Below are 22,593 nucleotides of genomic sequence, written 5' to 3'. Positions count from 1 at the left end.
GCAAATACTACACGAGAGAATGCCGTTGCCATGACAAGAGGGAGAGGAAGAGAGAGGATGGAGAGGGTTGAGTAATGACAGAGAGGCAGTTTTGCAGCTGAGGAAAAGAAGAGGGTTTATCCGTTTGCCGAGTGAGGAGAAAGAGGGAATAATAGATGAGTCAGCTGCTTACAATTTCCAGCGCCGAATCAAACAAGCAGCGAAATTACACTGTACAGCCAGTGGCAATGGAGCCAGGCCAAGACAGAGACAGAAGCACTCCTACATACATGTGCTCTGGCTCTCTCTTGATGTCTCCGTCTCCCTTTATGCTTTCTCTTCTTCATTTTCCCTCGCACACACTCTCTATACGGAACACATCAAGGACCAGCCTACCCTATTTCCCTTTCCTTCTGCGCTTAGCACAGGAGAATATATTCGTGTCTGGGACATGAGAAAAGCACAGATACCAGTAAGTCCCCGGGAGGATACGCTGTGGGCTCCACGCTGGATGTCTGGCTTCACACGGGGGAAGCGGTGCCGCTTTGAAATCGCTCAGTGTTTTGGGGCCGTACGTGCGACTCTGCCTCGGCAGTGTAGTTTAGCGCACGCTCACGTTGGGCGCTGCTGACTGCGCCGTCTGTTACCTGGTGGTCATAAGCTCATCATCCACACGCTGTCTCATGAGGGCAGTCACACTTACTGTAATCCTGACATTCCCCCGCCTCTGCTCTGCAGCGTGTCTTCTTCTTTAATCCCCCCAAAAAATAAGTTTCAAAAAACAGTGGCATACATTTCAGACCAGATTCAATGCTTTTCCCAAGAAACCCTTCAGTAGTCCTCCATGGTGCCTTCATATAACTAAATGCCCGGCAGCCTTTTGTCAGTGACTGACACGACACAGCAGGGATTCAGCCTTCAGCCAATTTACAACCACTTAACAATATACTTTTCTTTGGGGGGGGAACATGGTGTACAGGAAGTGATAAATCTTTAATATTGGTGAGCGGTAACATTGCACAGCCAGATGTCCGTCTCGTCAAGCGAGGAAAATCATAACAAGTGACCTTTAGAAATCGTCTGGCATCTCCTCAGAAACTATGGATTTCATACTTCAGTGGGAAAAAATACAAAAAAAACCCATTTCTTAGGGTTACTACTGGAATCACACACGCGTAATGCAGTAACAAGCGTAGAACCTAAGCTAGTATTTGAACACTAGCATTCACGACGCAGCCAGTTGCCTATGCATATACTTGGTTAAACAGGAAGTTTACCGCGGCCCAAAGCTTAAGCCAAAATGCAGCACAGTTGTAACCATATGTTCATTTGCGGCTCAGTGAGACTGCGATAACAACATATGGATCATTTGCATACAATCAGAGTTTGGATAACAGTACAAATGTGAGGGGGGGGGGGGGGTCTCCTCTTTCATTTTTGTAACTGTGGGTTTTACAACTGTGCTGACATTTCTACGACTGTTCAAGGATTCACTGAAAACCTGTCGGTGGCAGAGTGCCTGGAGAGAGGGAGCTGCACCTGCGCTTCGATGGGACATTGAATTTGACAAGTGCGCTCCACACCACCACACAAAGCCTTTATGAAAGGAGAAAATCAGGTACCTTGTGGTTTTGGCTTTGGCCTCCAAAGAAAGACAGAGCAGGAGACTGGCCTTCATCGTGACTTGAATGTAGTTAATGAATGAGGTTGTTTCAGCAGTATAAATACCCAATGCCTCCCGTTTCTTATATTCCTCCTCTTCATGGCTCTCCTCCCCTTCCCAACCCCCCCGACCCCCATCACTCGGGCTCATTTTCAATTTACGTAAAATTCACACAGCCTTCAGTGAGCCAGTATTGCCAAGCCATTTCAAAACATTGCAAAGTGTTTACCCAAGAAGTGGGTGGCTCTCGAATCCAATAAAATAGAAAATGTTTCAGGCTGGCATTTTCCAGTCATTTAATTTCCCAGCTTTGGATGTGCCGTCTCCACTTGTCTATATGAACTCGCATCACATGCCTGTTCCTCTTCACTCAGCACCATGGGACATTTCATCGCATCAGGGAATCTTGTCTCTTATTCTTTCGTCGACACGGCCTCACACTGTTTCTCACTCTGATGCTCTTTTTAATTGTCTCAACTCCCTGTCTACCTTGTCAGTCAGTCAGTCAGTCAGTGTGTGTGTGTGTGTGTGTGTGTGTGTGTGTGTGTGTGTGTGTGTGTGTGTGTGTGTGTGTGTGTCTGCGTGTGGTTTGAGTCGGTGCCAGGGCTAAGTGAATAATAAGTAGCGACACAAGTTGCTTTGCCTTGACAGTAGGGCTGTGGAGGTTTACGGCGTTTGAGCCCGGCTCACAACTGGCTGAGGTGAAACAGGGAGAAAATGGTGAAGGAAATCATAATTGTCAAGTTCTGGACTTACAACTTTACTCGTCTGTTTGCTGTGGTGCAACTATTGGACAGAGAAGGAGGAGGGGAGGAAGAGTTTATATTTATAGGGCTGGTTTGGGATTTTCCATTTTTTTGCTGTAGGTGTTTACGCCCTGCACATTTTCATGAAAGTTTTACGGAGGGGCTTTATGTGAGAACACAAATGTCCAAGCCAGTTGCTCTTTTTCTGAACTTTTTTCAGCCCAAAAGACAAAAAAAACAAAACAGAACAAATACAAATATTCAAAAAGAGGAATTATACTCCTAGAAGTCACCATCGAAGATTTCTTCGGTAAAACAACGAGAATCGAGAGATTTGGATGATGAAGGCCGTTGCCGGTGTTGACAAAAATATGTGATTTCTGCAGTGGAGTTCATACGTAATGTTCTGCCTCCTGCATGTTCTTTCCATGTGCTACCCCTCGCCTGAATGTGCCGGACATATTCCCGTTGTCGCGCGCCAGACTCTAACACTCTCCTGCTGTGTTCTTCATATGTGAAAACACCATTTCCGTACATTTTCGTGTCTGAAATCGACTTCTGTGTCTCTATATTCATTCCTTTTGCTCTCTGGGTAAATGGTTTTGTCACGCTCCCTCTGTGCTTCACACACCTCCTTCATTTCTCTGCCAGAAAAATTTGAACACTCTTCATTGTTCATGATTTCTCATCCCTCTCCTGTCCTCCTATTTCACTTTCTTTTTCTCACTCTCGTTCTCTCTTACATTTTTACTTACTTCCTCAAATTAGCAAGTGGCAGTACGGGGGCTTTTAACAGAATGTTTTCACTTAGCCGGGATACCTTTGCCTTCAGGAACAGGAATTTACAATTATCTTGTCAGGCTCAGCACAGCGAGAGGAACAATGCTGGAGAGTGTCCTCAGAATTCCCACACATATTTTAACACTCGGCTGAGTTTTAAAGTCAGACAGAGCAGTTCACTTCCACGACGCTCTCGTACGACTCTTCTGAGACGCCGGTGCCTCAGTTTATTTCCACGCTTGCATTTCTTGGATGTCTTGCCCCCCCCCCCCCATCGGATTTCTGCATCTTCCAGGGGAGATACAGCATCAGGGCCAATTACATAACTGAAGTGGGGAGGAGGGCTGATCCACTGACTTCCCAATTATGAGGTTGAGAGGGCTACTGTGAAAATGTGCTGGATTATGATTGCTAATCACAATCACAACATCACGCCAACTAGATTTTGTTGTAAATAAAATAAAAACATAAAATAGTAACATTTTCTTTTTTGAAAACTGTAACAGGAAGCAGAAGAGAAGGAGAATGCCACGTGAGACATGTGAGACCAGCTGGGCTGAAAGCACTTTATAAATGGTTAAAATATTAAACAGTTAAACTTATATATTGTTCTGAAGGTAAAATATCTTTTCCAAATCTCTTTGCATCCTAGAGTTTGATGTCAAATCGACAGTATTGTTAAAAAAAAAAACTAGAGCAGTTTCCCAGTTCCACTTCTCATGCTGTTCTTTTCTGTTCTTAAGAAAACTCTACGTCGGTTTCATGAATCATTATTAAACTGCAGAATTGTTCCCGTCTCACAGTCAGGCAGCTCGTTTTCAGAATTAACACGCTACAATTAGACGGAGCATTTTCTCTAAAAGCTGGAAAATCATGGAACTTGTGACACATTTAGCACATTTACCACAGCCAGTGTGTGAAACCTAATGATAGGTGACTATTTTGGTGAATGAGTGTACTCTTTTTTAACATTTTCATGTATTTTAAATCTCTAGAAATTAATATAACTTTGCAAAAAATAGAAATATGCACTGAAACCCGTAAAATATTACTGTAATTGAAACCTAACCATACAACTGCAGATTAAAGAGAAACTGATTATTCTGCACGAGCATTGTCAGTAAGCAAGTGTGTGCAAGAGGGCTCTTGAGTGTGCATCCATTTTGTTTATACCTGAGAACAAATCGCAGATGAGAAAAACACTGATGAATGTCAGAACGGTGTAAGTGGGGCCCGGTGGGTGCTGCAGCAGTAATACCTTCTGTTTAGCAGAATGAACATGGCCAAGCAGCCCCGATAGAGATACTCAGTTTAAATACTATTAGGAGAATTTGCTGGAAAACAAAAGTTCAGTCTGACTGCCTGGTGTCTGGATTTTTTTTCTCCCCACTTCAAAGAAGTCTTAAGGAGAGTTATTTCTCAACCCTCTCCCAAAAAGTTCTGTTTTTAAGAATCAAACTTCCTTTAAAGTGAGAAATCTGGAGAACATATTGATATATTCCCTTTTAAACCCTCACTGGAAATGTTTCGACCATGGTCTCGCCCGTGTGCTCACCACAGACACACTTTCGAGATGGACAGTTCTCACACAGTACCTGACACCGTAAATGTGGGATGTGTCTGTGAAGCACCTCAGATAAGGAGCTCTCAGCTACTACACGGGCTTCCAATGCTACTTTGTATTCTGAGACACGCACTGACTCCGCTGATAAAATCTCTTGTAATGGTCGGTAGATGCAGCCAATCAGTGTTTACAGTCTGCATTCCGTCCAAATGTTTAATGGGGAGCATGGGGAAACTAGAGGCTAGAGCTGTAGAATGAGGGCAAGAGTTCATTTGTTAATGGTGCTGTAATGAACAGCCGCTCATGTGTCCAGAGAATTGTTGAGTGTGGACAGATTTTCAATATCATTTCGTTTCTTTATACATCATACAGTAAAAGAAAAAGGGGGTGGGTGTATGAGTGGATGCCGGAAAATGAACAGGAGAGATATTCCCGTTATATAACCATCCTAATCCTGATCCTAACCTTGTCCTGCCATGTGTCCTTGTCCACAGAGAGCGGTCAGATCAACAACAACGTGGGACAGGGCTCAAACATGGTTCAGCAGCACCCGTACCCCGCCCTGAGCCAGTTCGCTCACGCCTACGAACAGCAGCAGCAGCAGCAGCAGCAGCAGCAGCAGCAGCAGCAACAGCAGCAGCAGCAGCAGCAGCAGCAGCAGCAAAATAAAGATTTCAACAAATACGCCTCCCTGAAGGCTGTGGGTGAGTGTCTGTCAAGCTTCTTCTCATCTTAACATTTTTTTAAGTGTAAAAATGAAGAGGAGCAGAGAATGTTTCCACAGTTTGGGGGGGAGAGGCGAGTGCACTGGAAGTTGTGTGACTGATTTACCTGCTGTTTCTAGTGGTGCTGACTGTAAGAATGTTGGGAGAGGGGGCACCGTCAGTGACTCTTGGGGCTTGTGACCCTTCCCTACGGAGGCCCTGAGAGCTCAACGCACTACAATGAATGAAAAACGTCTTCATCAATTTGATAGCACATGCCCGGCAAATAGAAAATGTGCTGTAAACATACACATCGAAAAGGGAGGAACATGGCTGAGACACTGTATCCAGCCAGTCGAAGTGATCCGCATTAATTCAATCTGCGGATGCAGTGGGGGTGCATGTGCACGTGCACCGAGGTCACTCTCAAGCTCAACAGATTCTGATATGAGCACAGAATAATATGTGCACAGAATAATAGGGAATAAAAGGTCTCGCATGAGAGAGAATTGCATACCAACTGGAGCTGAAACTATGAGGTCTGACTGTCTTCATGGACGATAACAACTTTATGGACCATAGTGTGAGCATGCGGTTGCTCGCCGTCGCGCGACGCCACAAGCGAACACACAGCAAATGGTGCAGCACACACAAAGATATAGATCTCTTATGTTGTGATGAGCAGTGTACAACATTGTTTGGTTCATTATAAAGCTCTGACGGGACAAACTAGAACATGGCGGGCCTCCACAGTTCTCAATAATTAATGGAAGACACTGAATTATATGTCTGTATTTTGTCGAATTTCCTGAATTGGCAAGTGTGTCCCAGCTGTGTTCATCACTTTCTAGTGTCCCCTGGAAACACTTCCATTGTGTTGCGAGTATTTGGTTGTGTCGTGAGTATTTGCCAAACGTGTGTTGTCAGGTTGATGTTTTCTCCATTTGCATGTGTCTTCTCAAGTTGCATTGAGCTCTAAGGGCCACCGTACTTCCCCCATTCTTGCAAGCTGAATCATAATCGAATGTATAGTATCTTGAGAAATTGAGAACTGGGGTTACTATCAATTCATCACTTGCCTTTTTTTTATAGATCCCCAAGGAGTTGTGTTACAATTTACGAGGAGCCATTAACCTTAAATTTATTGTTATTTTTGGAAACTATGTTAAATCTCTTAAATATAACTGACAATAAAAAGGGACATTATGGCTGTTGGTCATGGTTAAGTTGTAACTTTGCAGTGACAGCAAAGCAATGAATGTACTTTCATGGTCCATCGCACATGAAAATGCATTTTTTTTATTTTGTCTTGTAAATCCTGCAAGAAAATGATTAAATCTGGGTCAGGAAAAAAAAAACTACAGATTATGCCCAACCTCCCTTCAGCAAAAAGACCTCCCTCTGTTTTCTACCCCTACCTCCCCTCTTGATTAATTCATGTACAGTCCCCAAAGGTTTTGTGATCCTAACATAAAGAGTGGTGGAGACATTTTTTCCAGAGGTCTCCAGGAGCGACGCTGCCGAACTACAGCAGTCTTGATTTGACTGGTGGCACCAAACTAGACTCCATGTAAAACAGGAACAGGCGGCTCATCAAGCTGTTTGGCAGCCTAATGCAGGCCGCCAAATTCAACGAGGTCATTTGCCAGTGTGGGCTGATGCGCACCATGCTCATATGTTATTGGCAGCGGCATCACTATTTCATAACCTGAATCCATTTGAGATTGACTTGTGAATTTTTCAGCACGAGCGTCTTGTCAGCTTGTTTATGCTCGTCAGGTATGGGCACCCTAGCCTCACCTGATTCAGAATTCAGCCCACTCGCGTCAGATGTTGTTAATAACACATTGAAATATCTGTGCAAATAGCTACAAGACCCTATTTGTTGAAAGGCCTCTGTGCATGGCAAACAGCGGAAGTTAAAATATTTGATTCCGATGACAAATACAGGTTTGAACCCCCTCTGCATTCTAAGTGTCCCTCCCTACACCGCCCTGCATGTTAAGAACCTAATTCATCCATAGACATGTTGCGCTAACAGATCACGCTCATGTATGCTGAGCGCTGCTTTGTGCCCTGGAAGCAGGAAGGTGCTTTGTGATTACAGTAGCAGTTTATGTAACTGCCAGAATTATTTTTAAAGCGAAACAGAGGAACACAATGTGACAAGTGGACACGTAAAGCGTACAGGAAATGAAAATAGTGATTAACATCCTGAACCCTGCCATCTTTATTGTTTGCTGGTGTATATTTAGAATATGCTGATAGTTGACCAAATATAGACTTCAGTCGGTGGCTGGATATTTTCAGCACATCTACAGCCGTGTTTGATCGCAGAAAATCGTTCAGTTATTCAAAACGCAAACAGAAGACATCTTGGTGTCCGTCTCTGAGGACCAAAAAGGCAATGAGATTTTTTTTTTTGTCCTTTGACCATTCAGCATGGAGTGAAGGAATCAGTCATGGCCGAGGCAGGGATGCCAATTTCTCCACTGACAGCAGCTCCGATAGATCAGAGTGCAGCGCAGCCACATGACACGCTGCAATTTGAGTAAGGGATGCAGCCCCACTGTCTCTCAGCTGGAGAACCTCTCTCTCTCTGATGTAAGGCTGCTGCTACTCATCTAACGGCACATAACAGCAACACATGATGCACATGCACATGCTCCGCGGAGAGTGTGTGGTGAAATAGAAGTCATCTGTTACGATGTGCGGAAGAAATTATGCAATCTGATGGAAGATTGATCCAAGAAAAAGGAAAATTCGGGCACAAGTCCTGGAATTTGTCAGCCATCAAAAACTGACAATGTTCTCAACAGGATGGAAGATCATTGTTTTTGTTTAATGCACAACAATGATTAGACCCCCCCCCCCCCCAAATTCCACTTGGAGTTCAATATCCTCATACAGACTGAAGATTTTAACATGCATCCAAACGAAAGCAGTTTTAATTTTCATGTAAAAGCAGCAGCGTACTCCCACACCCTTCACGCTGTCGAAGCCCGTCGAGCTAAATAAATGCCAGTTGTGTTTCACGTCGCATTTCAGTGACACAAACACATCAGTGAGTGTTTGGCTCTTACTCCTAAGAGCCTGAAACTTGTAACATATTTCATGATTTTTAAATAAAAAAATCTGTTTTAAATTAAGAATCAATCCCGAATGAAATTGTGACGACAATGATCTGAATCAAACTGTGGCCCCTAGTAAGAATAAGCCAATTGTACACATTCCTGTGTGGAGCGAGACACTAATATCAGCTATTTAAAATTCTGTTGTTCACATGAACTACAACAGACAGAAAAAGGCTCCTGCATAATCCAACAATAATCCGAAGATAAATAACGTGAATCCCTACTCTGCCTGAAGAGCATAAGAATCTTAAGTCTGCAGCGGTTTCACAACCAAATGTTCATGTCTTTGTTACATTGTTTACATTTGCTTTCACATTTTAATTTAGGGAGCACACCAAAAACATCCTTGACATTGATTGGTTTGTCGACAGGATGCGTGCACGTTGTCACTTTGTCAATTTGGCAGGTAGTAAGTAGTCTTTCTTACTTAATGGGATGAAAAGTGCAAAACTACCATAGCGGTATGGTTCATTTACTACAAGCAAATTTGAACATCTGGCTTGGCAACAATCTTTATTTAACAGGAAGCAATGTCAAATTGTTGTAAAGTCTTTCAGCACATAACTGTCAATATTCTCCTCTTCCTCCTCTTCAGCTGCTTTTAAAGCCACCTCCTTCTCCTTACTTCTACATACCTGAAATGGTCCTCGTCTTCCCCGCACCGCGTCTCATGGACCTTTTTTCCTTCCTCCTCTTGGCTCTTCTAATCTCACCTCGTTTTTCTCTCCTTCATCATTTTCTTCCTCATCACCTTTATTTCCTCTCACCTTTTCTTCTGCCCCCCCTTTCCCTCTCACCTACATCTCGGCACTTCCCATCCTCTCGTCTCCCTCCCCTCATTTTGTCACCTTTATCTCTACCTCACCTTTTTCTTTGTGCTCCCTTTGTCTCCCCCCTCCCACACACACACACACACACACACAGTCACCTCCAGCACCCCACACAAAATCCATCACGCTCCATATCACTCCTTAAAGAATCACTGAGCTGCTAATCTCGATCCTCCCTTATAGGGGCTCATATCTGATTCCATTTCTGTAATTGAAGGAAGGCCTCCTGCCTTACCCCCCCTCTAGCTCTTGACTTGACTGACAGATTTCCATTCCACAAGTGGTATTCAAAGAGGCACCTTTGAAATGATTGGAAACCTGTCCAGAGCTATACAGCACAGGAGCCTGGGATTCCAGCAGGCAAACTGCCATTACTGTTCACCCAGAGATGGGAACGTCACTCATCAGCTGTGAAAACATTTTATGGGGGTGAAGTATGAGAGAGAGAGAGGTGAGACAGAAGGAGACAGCAGACAACCCGAAAAGGAAAGTGGTGTCTCTGTTTGAAATCACCTTTGTATGAGCTCTATCAATCTCAAGGAACATAAATGGACCTCGGTTTTCTTTTCTTCTCTGCGTCTGGTGTTTTCACTGCCTAGTGACCCCCTGAGAAAAAGCACCAAGCTAAGATCAACACCATTCTCCCAACTGCCCTTTTTCCCCCTTTTCTTTAATTGCCTCTGCCACTTTCCCAATGGTCTACTGTCCAGCTGATAAGCCACACTTCTGTCAATCAATAGCCATCTCCACTGTCCCCCTGTGAATCTATATAAGGTCACTTTATCGAATTCTAACTCCGACCGAGGCAAAAACCCAACTAATAAAGCTCCCTGGATGCAGACCTGTGGCTCAGCCCTGGAGAACAAATGACCAATTATGGCTCACGCCTAATGCAACCTGCTCTGCAACATCTAACAACTGCGATAAACCATTAAGAGTTGGAAAGCATGTTCCTTTACAACATCAATAAGTTTGTCTGTCTTGGATAGTCTGCAAAAATAATCTGCAGTAATTGTGGAACAAATTGTTCTGATCACACATTCCCCTTGTCCTGCATCTCTTTAAAGTCCTGTAGAAATCCAATCCTGCAGGGTAGATGATTGATGGAGCCACAAGAGCAAGGTCCCGCTGATACTAGCGTTTGATCGGTCCCGAGTCAGCTGTCAATACTGCCGATTAACCCTTGGAGCCATGGGGAATTAGACATATATCTATCAAACACAAATGTTTGTTGATAATTTCACGTCAGTCCATAGTGGTGGAGATGTTTCAGTGTGGACCAAAATGGTGCATTAACCCAAGGGACCAACGTTGTCTTCTCGAGCCGCCCTGCTGAGATGGCCGATGGCCGAAATGTCACATCCGCTAACGTTTTATAATAGAGAGCGCGAGCAGCTTGTATCTGTAATAACCTATTTCTTGTGCTACCGTTTCCAACAGTTCAACCACTTTGCCTGACATTGCTGCATTTCCACAGTGGAGATTGCAGCTGAGCTACTATAGAGAGCAGGTTCAGATAACGTCTCACATCCTGAGCCGACACTGAATATCTTTACATTAGACCGTTTACCTGCCAAAGAATGCAAATGTTCACTTGAGAAAGCTTCTCTGGCCGCATTTACTATGACTATTGGATGTGTTTTTTTGTTAGGGTGGAAGAACTAGTCTTTGATTTTGAAATTGCAAAATATAAAAAGAAATGTGGTCTTGAAGAGTTTCATAATTATGTGTGCCTATGCATACAATGCATTGGCCATATATTACTATTCTGTATACTTATTATTATTATAAGCCCTCCATCCCTTTTGACAGTAGACAACTTGATTCTCTAATAAAAAGCAGACTGACACACTGGTCTAACACTAATAAGATCTTTATGTTATTTGCGCCGGGGGACTTTAGAAAAGCAGTGCTTGATTTATTTTTTTCATCATGCATAATGTGTGCTGGTCCCTGTGGGGTGCTGGCCTTTCTCAGGCAGAGCCATGCAGAGCCCGTACTGCGTAACAGCAGTGTTTTCCATTTCCACTCACGTACGCCGCTGGATGTGTGCACTGTTGAGCTGACTGCCGCCGGATTGATTCACCTGTCGCCTGAGCAAGTTTGATCCCCAGGGGCGGTCTAGCTGCAAACTCGGCGGGTGATACGCCGCCCCCCCCCCCCCCCCCCCCCCCCTACCCGCATCCCCCTCCGCTATCCCTCCCCTCCCCTCCCCCTCCCCCCCCCCCCCCCCCCCGCTTTTCTCGCCATGATAAACTAGATTTATAGTTACAGTGGCAGAAGGAAACTCACTGACTGTGTTAACTTTATCTTTGACGACGTGGAGGCAACGAGGGCTAAAGAGTAATGACTCGACTTGGAATGTGAATCCGACAGAAAAAAAAGGTCACATTTCGCAGTGATAAGAGAGACTGTGGCTTGGGGACGGCGGCTGCCAGAGGGAGGAATAAATGTGTGGCATGAAAGGTGACTGCTCCAAAGCTAAAGGAGCAGTCACACACAAACATGGCCGGGTCTACAGAAGATATGGGAAGAGGCTTAAAGCCAGCACATAGAGCCCTGTGAGGCTGAGTAGGAAGATGCTGGTGTCTGTTGGCTGAGACTCCATATGTGCACACTGTGTGTTCATTTGTATCCTCATACCTGATAAAAAAAATTATTTGCCAGCAACTTTTTCCAGCAACTCTCCAGTCCCAGTGCGATGCATTATATTCACCCATTACACTGGGAGGTAGCATTTCATAGAGTCACAAAGCTAACATGCTTGTACAGGATTACATGTTCTAATGAATTCACTACATTTATGCAGAGCGCTGAGCTTAAAACCGACATTGGGCATATGTTTCGTGCACGAGCAAAATTACAAAGCTACCAAAAAGCATTGATGGAGTGCAGCTGTTAATCTCTATAAACTCATTCTGCATGTGAATATGCAGAATCTGTATTCTGGTTTCCATTCCATTCAGTTTGACCTATCAAGCTTTTGTTGCCAGCAGGTAAACAGTCTATTGTGGAGAGCAAAAGGGCTGGAAAACATTGACCAAAATGTTTTGGCTATCAACTTTTTAACTTATCTTTATTCATATGCAGATTAGAGATTAACCAAAATATCATATGGACCTAAAAAAACAACAAAAAGTATCGCTGTTTGTGTTTTGTGTAGAGACTGACTGACAGCAAATGGAAGACAGCATCTTGGCCCTGATATCCACCTAGTGGCTAGTCCCTGATATGTCACCAGAAGCCCCAAAATATTGGCTGAGCACCCAGAGGCTAATTCATAGTCAGACTTTAGCTGATGGTCTTGGAATTCAGTATTTTGCATGCGGACTGGATGAGCCAATCTTCCAGTTCGTGGATGACCACAGCCATCGGCCATATACTCAATAATTACCCTCCCGAACACTCAAATGTTCTCTTGATTGTATGTCAGAGGGAGAAAAGAACATGCAGTATGTTCGATGTTGACCACCATAGTGTATGTTGTAATGGCCTTGCATGCTTTGTCCAAGATATAGTTATTTTTCTTTTTATTTATTATTTTAGTTATTTGTCATAATGAACACCTTCCCACCACCACAGAACATTTTTTTTCTTTGCTATATAAAAGGAGGAAGAGGCAAGATGGAGGAGACTCTCTAGGCTTTCCTTTTGATTTCACTCCTCCGGTGGCACAACACGCCTCAATATGCAGGCGTTGTCAGTAGCCCTGACAACCTGTGATGAGGGAGGGCTGACCAATAAATTTAAAGTATATGGGGTTTGTTACACGACCTTTTTAGATTATGGGAGTAAAAAAGGGATGGGGTATTTTCCATCCAAACCTTTTCTTGTGTGTGTGTGCATGTGCATGCATGTACTCTCGCCTGCCTTAGTTTGCAGCTGATCTACAAACCGCTCAACGTTCTTTTTTATGAGTCACTCTATAACAGTTTTATTTTCTCAAGCAAACACAGACATGCTGAGAATATTCTTTTTTTAAACAACTGACTGTCTAAAAAGAGCAAACAGCCAAATTGAAAAAAAGGCAAATTAAATAGATTCTAACAATTAACTGAAGATCTCAGCTGTACCCTGCAGCAGCTCTTTCATGTCCACCTTACATTTTCATTAGCTCCCTGTTTCTCTCTCTCCCTCTTCCATCAGCCGCCAAGTACAACGGAGAACTCTACACCAAGCGTCGACTGATGGTTGAGCTGCCAACGAAGGGCGGCCTCCCTCTCCAGCCAATGGGCAACTCCAGACCCTCTATGGGCAACATGTCGTCGATGACTCCTCCGATGACCAACAATCCCATGGCTTCGAATCCAATGACCTCCAATTCCATGAACCCCAACATCACTCAGATGACTTCAATGAACCCAATGACGTCAATGAACCCAATGACGTCAATGAACCCAATGACGTCAATGCAACCCATGACGTCAATGACACACATGACGTCAATGACACCCATGACGTCAATGACACACATGACCTCAATGACACACATGACATCCCTCACTCCGATGTCCTCCATGACTCCTATGACTTCTCTGGGTCCACTGACTCCAGAGCCCGTGGCCACCTATGTCACAGAGATGCCCAGTATCTCCTCTGGGTCAACCCTCCCGACAGAGCGGCACATAGCAGGGGGAGGAGGAGGTGGGGGACTTAAGCCAAATGGCCACAAACTCAAAGGCAGCCATGGCCACGCTGCCCACAGCTCTCACAGCTCTCACAGCTCCCACCCTCATGCTCACAGCCATAGTAGCAAGCCGCCAGGACTCGGGGCTACCTCCCTGGCACACATGGTGGGGACCATGCCAGGTGGCATGTCCCTAGGCATGTCCAGGCTCGCTGAGACCACCATTGGCTCCAGCTCGGCTACAATGGGCCGCCCATTGGCATACAGTTCCAACACAATTGCGACTGGGCATGGCATGGGGCTGGGGCTGAAGGGCTGGGACGGGACTGAGACAGTGGGCCGCAGGAAGACCTACGGGCACAAGAGGCCTCAGTGTACCGTTCTGGAGCCGAACCAGCTCCATGGCAGCAGAGGCCAAAGCCACAGCCAACACTTCCTCCCCACGCAGCCCTACTTTGTGACCAACAGCAAGACAGAGGTGACTGTGTGAGTGAGGAGGGAAAGGGAGAAAAAGAAGGGTAAATGGATGCCTACTGAGTGATGGCACAGGTAATCTCTAAGTGGAGACACCAATTCCTGGGGTGGTCAAAAGGTGCAAATCTGTGTGTGTATGTTTGTGTCAAGAAGTTGAGGCTTCTTGGTTTGCTGGTGAATGCGGTGGGAAAGTGACACTGTGTCCGAGTGTTCCTCATTTCACAAACGGAGAGTTCACGAATCAAATCACTGAACAGACCTTTGTTGTCAAGAGGATGGCATAAAAGCAGGTGACGTCTGTAACCATAACAAATAGCCTACAGAGCTGGGATGTATGTACACTTGTGGTGATATTCGAGTGTTGTCTCACGGATGATATCTACCCTGTAATGATAACAATATCTGAGCATTTCAGTGCGACTACACACAGACAATGAAGTGGGAACCTGCTAGTAAGATGGATTGGCTTCACTGTAGGAACCCAACCTGAGAAGAAATATAAAGGATTAATGTACAGCACTGAAACATCTTGGTAAGAAGAAATACAAGTTTACCCACAAACCTGGCCACAAGTGTTCTGCTCATCTGCCCAACAAAGTGTGGAATGGTTTGGAAGAAATAACATTCCCTCACGATTCAGCCCCAAATCTACTGAGGGCTTAGAAACAGACGAGGAGGATACTGGGCTTTGCAGACATGCAGGGCTTTCCAGTCTGGCTATTCAGAAACACCTTCATAAGCTCTGCAGCTGAAGGTCGCCCTTTTCCACGAGGCTCCAGCACAGAGAATGGACGCTGTCGCACTGGCATTGTACTGCTCTGATCTCGTCTGTGGTGGTGACAGCTGGCCGCGAGGAGGGAAAAGGTGGCAGGGAGGCAGCAACTGGACGAGGCTGCTGCGAGCAGAGGCTCCTCGGAGCTTTGTTCTCATGCACACGCCCACACACAAATGCACATACTCAGAAACATGCACAGAAAAACTTGTACACACAGACAGATATATTTACTGTAGCAACAAAACACACAAGGGTTTGACAGATATGGGTTTGTTGAAGAATGATACCAGTCAATTTGGATTTCAGTTGCCAATGGTTGCTAAATTATTTAATTTGGATATATTTATTATCTATATTTTTGTGGCTTGCATCCTAAAATGTATGTTCACCCACAATCGTATTCTTGTCAGTGAATTGAGACCATTGCAGTGTTCAAGAAATCTCTAATAAGACTACAAAAAAATCTAACTTTAGAATTATCAGCTGAGTCAAAATGACAAGCAATTAACATTAATTATACCTTTAAATCCTATTGAACAATTGACATAGTTAAAGAAATGGTTTGACGGTTTGGGAAATATGCCAACTGGCTTCTTCGCCAAGAATTAAATGAGAGGAATGATACCTCTCTCATATCTATACAATAAAAAGCAACAGCTAGCAGCCAGTTAGCTTAGCTTAGCACAAAGACTGAACAGTGGGATCTGGCTAGTCCATATACAGTGGTACCAAATTTCATATACCAGCACTTTTAAAGCAAACTTAAACTTAAAAACTTTTAAAAAGTACATGTTATGCAGAGTAGTAGACTTTGTTAATTCCTGTAGTCTTATCACAGTGAAGTTGTCAGGCAACTAAATGTTGAGAAATTCCTATAAAATTATTTATAGATGAATAAAATGTGCAAAATATAAAGTTATTTTAAGGCAGCTGTGCAGGACTGTGGACAAAATGACATATTTGATTAAAATAGCCATTTGTTTTATGTATATATCAGTTTAACACACGTAAAAAAATGGGTCAAAATAAAATATTTATTTAAGTGGACCAAATGTCAGGTTTGGCTTCTGAACATTTTATTTTTTTATTCTGCATAGAAAGTTCTACAAAAGCAAGGAACTGTGGTGAAAAATGGGTATAATGGGAATAATAATTAAAAAAAAACACATCCTTTGCTGGTAATAAAAGACACTGCCACAAAAAACTAGGCTTAATTAGATCACTTGCTGTACTCGAGCTCTTGCTAAGAAAGAAGAAAAAAAAACATCACAACCAGCAGAAAAAAAGAAAATCTGGGTTACATGACTCACACATGAAAATAAATCCTTAAGTCTAACAAATAGGCCAAATCTTCTCACAGCTTCTCCGAGCCCATTTGCTAGTTTTGTAATGATGTGGTACTTATTAGCAGCTGCAGCCACTGTTATCATTGTAACCTTGTTATCTAAAGTGCTGCGTCAACCTCTAAGACCCTCTTTACGCTTGCGATTAAGATGCATTTTCAAGTGATCAGACTGAAGTCAGACATTGCTTAGCCACGTTAGAGTCAAAACACGAGTATGCCCAGGACGCGGTGTGGAAGGATCATGATTTGATTGCTAAAACCATCTCTGGGAGTCGTCAGAGCAGTGTTCAGCCTAAGAGCTAACAAGGCGACGGGCTGCTCTGACAATATCACACTCTAAAATACATTTGTTGATAGACAGCAACCTAAAAAAAAATGGTGTTAACTTTCCATTTTAATGTCTGTAAATAAAAGAGGAAGAGGTGCACATGCCTGCCTGGTGTGAGACCAAGACATTGGATTTCAATGTGACACATGAAACAACTCGGGCCAGCTGAGCGCGGGGTCTACGGGGGGGGAATGTTTTTACCTCGTGCTGTGGAACCACTGCTGCCTCGGGGGTCACCTGACTGGAAAACCTGAGACCAAAATTGAATCCGTGGAACAGGATTGAAGAAGTCATCAGTGCATTCAAATGTGTCACTTATACATCCACATCCAACACACACACACACACACACACACACACACACACACACACACCCACACACACACACATGTACACACACAGAGATTTACAGGGTGGACTCTGCTTTCCTTGTGCTCCCACAGTGCCGAGCGGCAGGCGTTGTCACAGCGGAGAGACAAAGAGTCACCGCTACTGCGTCTATTGTACATGAAAGACTGTGAAACTCCAGACCTTGGCCCTTTGTAGCGATAACTGACATTATGCTTTTTTATATATATAAATATACATAGCCTTTCTCGCTTTATCTCTTTCTTTTCATGCTTTTTTCTTCCCCCCTTCTTTTTCTTCTTTGCTCCCCCCATGTCTGTCTTCAATCGAAGACATTCAGAGCAGAAATATTGGAGGGAAACTAAATCTGGGCTGTTATGAAGCTTTTCTGTGATAGTAGAGTACAGTCATGATGAGCCAGTGAGTAATAATAATAATTCAGCCCCACCTTGAAAGGCATGATTGGTTTTCCCCCATTGTTCTAGCAGGAAATATAAGTGATTGATTCTGTGTGCCAAAAAATGTAATCCAGTTTGAAGTTTTGTCCCACTGTGTGTGCTCTTGAACACTGTGCACATTTCACCCGTTATAAATTTTGTATGTCTGTATGTGTGTGTGTGTGCAGATCCTACTTTAGTAAAGGATTATTGTGTCTGAGGAAGTCAAAAATCAAACAAACCAGAAAAACTTTATCTACGGAGATTAAAATCCTATAAACCTGCCATTCTTGACAATGATAATTCTTGTGGGTTTTTTCCTCTGTGTATTTATTTCCTTATTTTCTTGACAGCTGGTGGTTTTGTTTGCGACAGAGCTGAGAAGCAGGTCAATGTTTGCCCGGGATGTGCATTATCGGACCCAATTGACTTAATCCAGCAAGGTGGAAATGTGGAAATATGAACCCTCCTAGCGGCCCCATACTGCCCCATCCTTAAAGCCCATTCAGCTGCGCAAAGGCAGGCGCTGGAACAATAGGTAACTGGCAGGCCAGGGGAAACAGTTGGTAAACAAAAAAAAAGGGGGAAAACTAATCCCTCACCGTAACAGCCAAAATAAACCAGATAGAAAGCGGGGAATTGGTTGCGCCGGCTGGGTCACGGTTGATGGGGTCAGAGGCACAGATGCGTGGGTTCAGGAGGCAGTCATGTCTGACATTTTTCATCAGACGAGTCGGCCAGACTAAAAAAAAAAATGCCGCAGCGGAGACAAAAGGACACAGGTTGTCTGCAGGCTCGACACCACTAGTGACAGAGCATGAAGAAGATGATCAAAGACTGTCCGTGTTCATCGTTTAGTAATAAGATACAGATTTTCTGAATTTTTGTAACATTAATTTTACATAATTGATGACGTAATGTAGTGTCTGAAGCTATTGTCAGCACTGGCCCCACAGACTAAGAAAAAGGGGACCAGTGTATCCTTTGAGTATTTGTAGTTTGAAGAACAGTTTTATAGCTCAGAGATGGTTGCTTTCCATTGACTTGTTTACCTTACTTTAGAAAAACCAACCAGCTTCACCCCCTGAGGGGATCTCCTCCTTCTTTGTGGTGGAGTTTGACCTTTACAGTTTTTTATGGTTGATGCACAAAAAAATAGACATGTCCTTACTTTCACTGGGATGATAGCATAAGGTATCATGGGCAGGGGTATAAAGCAAATCATTATTCAATGGTATCAGCTCCAAAAATAAAAGGTACCACGCTACAAAAGGGATTTAGTAGTGGCTTGGTCACTCCAGCATTTCAGACTGTGAACTTTTGTTGTGTAATCCATGGAAATGTCTCACTATATGAAATATGTTATATTTCAAATAAATTGGCAGAGAAATGTGGATGATTTCAGCTGGGCCACTTTCTGGTGTGACCAGGCCATTAGTCAGTCCACCTGCTAGTCAATCAGAAAGTGCCTAGTGACCACCTTCAGCTCTATACCACCATCCACGAAACTGCAAAATGAGGTCCAAATCTAGAGCTGACCACTCAGTGGGAACTCATTGCTCCAAACCATCCATGTCCTGATTACTCTGGGAGCACTGCCACGGCTTAAAGCTTTTTTCTTTACCTTTTTTTTCTCCTCTCTGGCTGAATGGAAGTCAAATGGAGAGTGGCCGTGAAAATGGCCTGATAACAGACCCAAGTTAGAGGGTTCAGTGGTTCATTGGAGTAGATTGATCACCAGCTAAGGACAGGCGCAGGAACCGCTTCTCCACCTTCTCCTACTGTATAAAAACACAGCCAATATATCACAGGTGTAGTCGCTGCCGTCTTGGGCTGGTGATGCCTGAGTCGGCGATAACGAAATCTTACCCTTATCCCATTCTCTAGTCAATCTCTGCTCTCAAACATGACACTCCACCCACTTTTGACAGCATCAAATAACTCATTAAAACCAAACTAATAAGAAATATTAGCACCTGAACAAACATTGTGTTGAAAATACCTAAAATACCATGTGTACTTTTTTTTAAGTCCATGCCCTTTCTGCAAACATGGAGGAGGCGAGCGAGATGATTTGACTTTTGGGAGCTGTCATGTAATTCATCTTTACATACAGAGATAAATCACCAAATGGGGTCACAATAGAGACAAGTGAGACCCGTCTCTCTAGTAACTTTATTTAATCTGGATAAATTCCTGCGTCTAATATGAATACTACCAAAGTGCATTTCCCTCTTTTGTCCATTCGGTTTACTTTAACCAGCTAACCATGATACACAGCCATGTCTTTTCTCACCCACTGGAAAGAGCACAGTCTGGTTATTGATCCCTATAGCTCAAACCCTTGTTTGTACAGTGGTAGGTCCCCAATTATTCGGTGCGAATCGCTGCTCAAACATGACCTCACCAACTTCCCACCTGCAAAAACCCCTGCTTCTCTGGCTCTGTCCGCAACAGCTCTTTACAGCCGTGCATCACCTGAGCCACCACGCTACATGACTCACTTCTCATAACCGTGCGGCCACCTCTCGGCTCATTTCTGATGTGCTCTTACTCTCGTGTTCAGGGTCCAACTCTTGGAAGGAAAACATCAGAATGATTGTTGAGCTTATGTGGGGTTTGCAGCTGGGCCCAAAGTCTCTGAATTTGTCAAATGTATAAGGGCACTGAGAAAAGCAAACCACCCACTTACTCACAAGATACACACCGACAAGCGCTAACAGAGAGAAAACTGAGCTTATGCTCCCCGATAACTTACGATCTGGTCTTTAATCACTGAAACCCAGAGCAATGTTGGGGAAAACCTTTGGTGCTGCGACAGGGACTCTGTCTACGGTGGACAGAAATCGAAAAGGGACTTTGGGAAGCTTTGAATTATTAAATTTAGCTCCTTTTACAAAGCTGTGAATCATGGACTGTTGCCTCACACACACACACACATCCACACGCTGAAAAACACCACTGTCCAGTCACTCCATCTGGCAACAGTATTGTTAACCCGACATGCAGACTCTCAGACCATCGATCATTGATGCAGCAGCTCAGTTAATTCTCAAATCAATCACTGATATGAACTGCAACATGTCTGGAAAATGCATATCCTGTTGAGTATTTTCTTTTGTGCACTCATTTAAAAGCTGAAGATGTGAAGCATGGACTGTTCTCGTCGTCAGTCTGAATCAGGAGGGCGACGTTGTCTGTAAATATTTATTTTTCGCTGGGGAAGTAGTGAAGGGACTTTTCTTTTTTTTTTCGTTTTACCCAAACAGACAAAATGCAGTACAGTCTTTTCATTAAAGAAAAGAAAGAGCAGCGTTATCTTGATGACAGAGTGGGATATGTACAGTACATGGGAGATGACACTAAAGGGCTCAAACACAAGATTTCCCTCCACTCTTTTCTTGTCTATCCTCCACTGTTGCCGTTTGCCGTGCTTGATAGTGTTGTAATGATTACAGCCTATGAAGAACGGCATCTGTACGATCACGAGAAATCGATATATCACTATATTATCAAAAGGGTTCTTGTCAGCTACGTTTACGACTTTGTATGGCATCTTTATGCGCAATGTTTTTCACCACTACGGAGCTGTCTACTTATGCACACAGAGACAGAGGAGACGCAGTGTTTGTTGTCCAGTGACGCTCTAACATCTGTTTAAAAAGGGTTTTGCTCCTATGATGTGCTTTATATGTATGATTTTGACCACATACCTATATTAAATATATCTGCTGTTAGCATCACGGGATGGATATCAATCACGGTGGATGTGACCCCTGCTATTAGCCGGAGTCAGAAGAATCAATAAGCTATTTGTGATATGACTACTATTCATTAGCGAGCATATCCTTTTATAGAATAACTCATTGATTAACTCATTTTGGTGTTAATCATGCATTACATGCAAAGTTATATGAAATCCAATTTTCTATTTTTGATGTCCAGACCAGTTTGTGGTATTTATGCATATGTGTATATGGATATGGCCCCAACACTGCATTTATGCGTGACTAGTAAAGCATATTTTCTAAGATATAGAGTCCATCTCCCACTATTGTTTGCACAGTAGCTTATAATATGCACCGTGATGCCCCATCGTCCTATTACTGTTTACTGACTTTATAATTTGTGAGAATTACGTTATGAAAAAGCTGTATTTTGGTACTATTCAAATATTGTTAGAAAAAGAGGTATAGCAGACGTTTTGTCCAAGACATATATTACCATAGTGTTGCTATGAATTAGTCAGTTTTTCTTATTTTTGGGGAGGGATGACAGGGATATTTTTGTTCTTCTTTTGTTGTTGATTTGCAATCTGACAGTATTATCACCATTGTTCTATATACAACTTTCTTACGTGGCAATAAAAGATGACTTCTGTAAAAAACGCTGCCGTCTTTGCTTTCCTTTGGAGTCTCTTTTGTTTCTTGTCCTTTTGTCTTAAATTAGAGAAACTGTACAGTCCATCAGCTCCTTTTTATTCCCTCTCCTCGTCTCCTCTCTCAGTTTCCTCCTCTCCATTTCCCTCGGCTCTACACTTCCCGAAAAAAACATCCGATGATAAATAGAGGCTGTTACTCCAGCTTGGACAAACTTTACAAACATGTTAATGTACTGTAGCTAAAATGAGAAGTTGAAGCAGCATTCAATCTCAACTGTTTGACACCTAAATGTCTCAAAGATGTCAATTCTAATTCTGCTAAAGTTGCAACGTACTTCTTTTCACAGAGAGCACTTGACAAAAGTGACAAAATGTGCACAAGGTCGAACGATCGAAGATAAATGTACTAAAATTAACCTGCTTTTTGTGATATTTATAATATGCATTGCTTTTTCATCTGTTGTTAGTCAGCATATTT

General features: G+C 43.4%; 1 protein-coding gene across 3 annotated transcripts in view; it reads left to right on the top strand.

The window, feature by feature from the left end:
• The window catches only part of shisa9a (shisa family member 9a), a 44,440-nt gene extending 28,254 nt beyond the window's left edge, over positions 1 to 16,186 (top strand). Inside the window, exons 3-5 of one of the 3 annotated variants that reach the window (XM_034571165.1) lie at positions 5,227 to 5,436; positions 13,547 to 13,764; positions 13,837 to 16,186. In XM_034571165.1, coding sequence (XP_034427056.1) covers positions 5,227 to 5,436; positions 13,547 to 13,764; positions 13,837 to 14,517 — 1,109 coding nt within the window. In that variant the 3' untranslated portion in view covers positions 14,518 to 16,186. Of the gene's footprint in view, positions 1 to 5,226; positions 5,437 to 13,546 lie in introns of all 3 variants that reach the window. The other 2 variants (XM_034571164.1, XM_034571163.1) reach the window with 2 other exon arrangements.
• The last annotated feature ends 6,407 nt before the right edge of the window (positions 16,187 to 22,593 follow it).

Source organism: Hippoglossus hippoglossus, chromosome 19, assembly GCF_009819705.1.
Source record: "Hippoglossus hippoglossus isolate fHipHip1 chromosome 19, fHipHip1.pri, whole genome shotgun sequence".
Classification (NCBI taxonomy): domain Eukaryota; kingdom Metazoa; phylum Chordata; class Actinopteri; order Pleuronectiformes; family Pleuronectidae; genus Hippoglossus; species Hippoglossus hippoglossus.
Note: the sequence above shows the minus strand (reverse complement) of the source record. Positions and strands in the feature narration are given on the sequence as shown.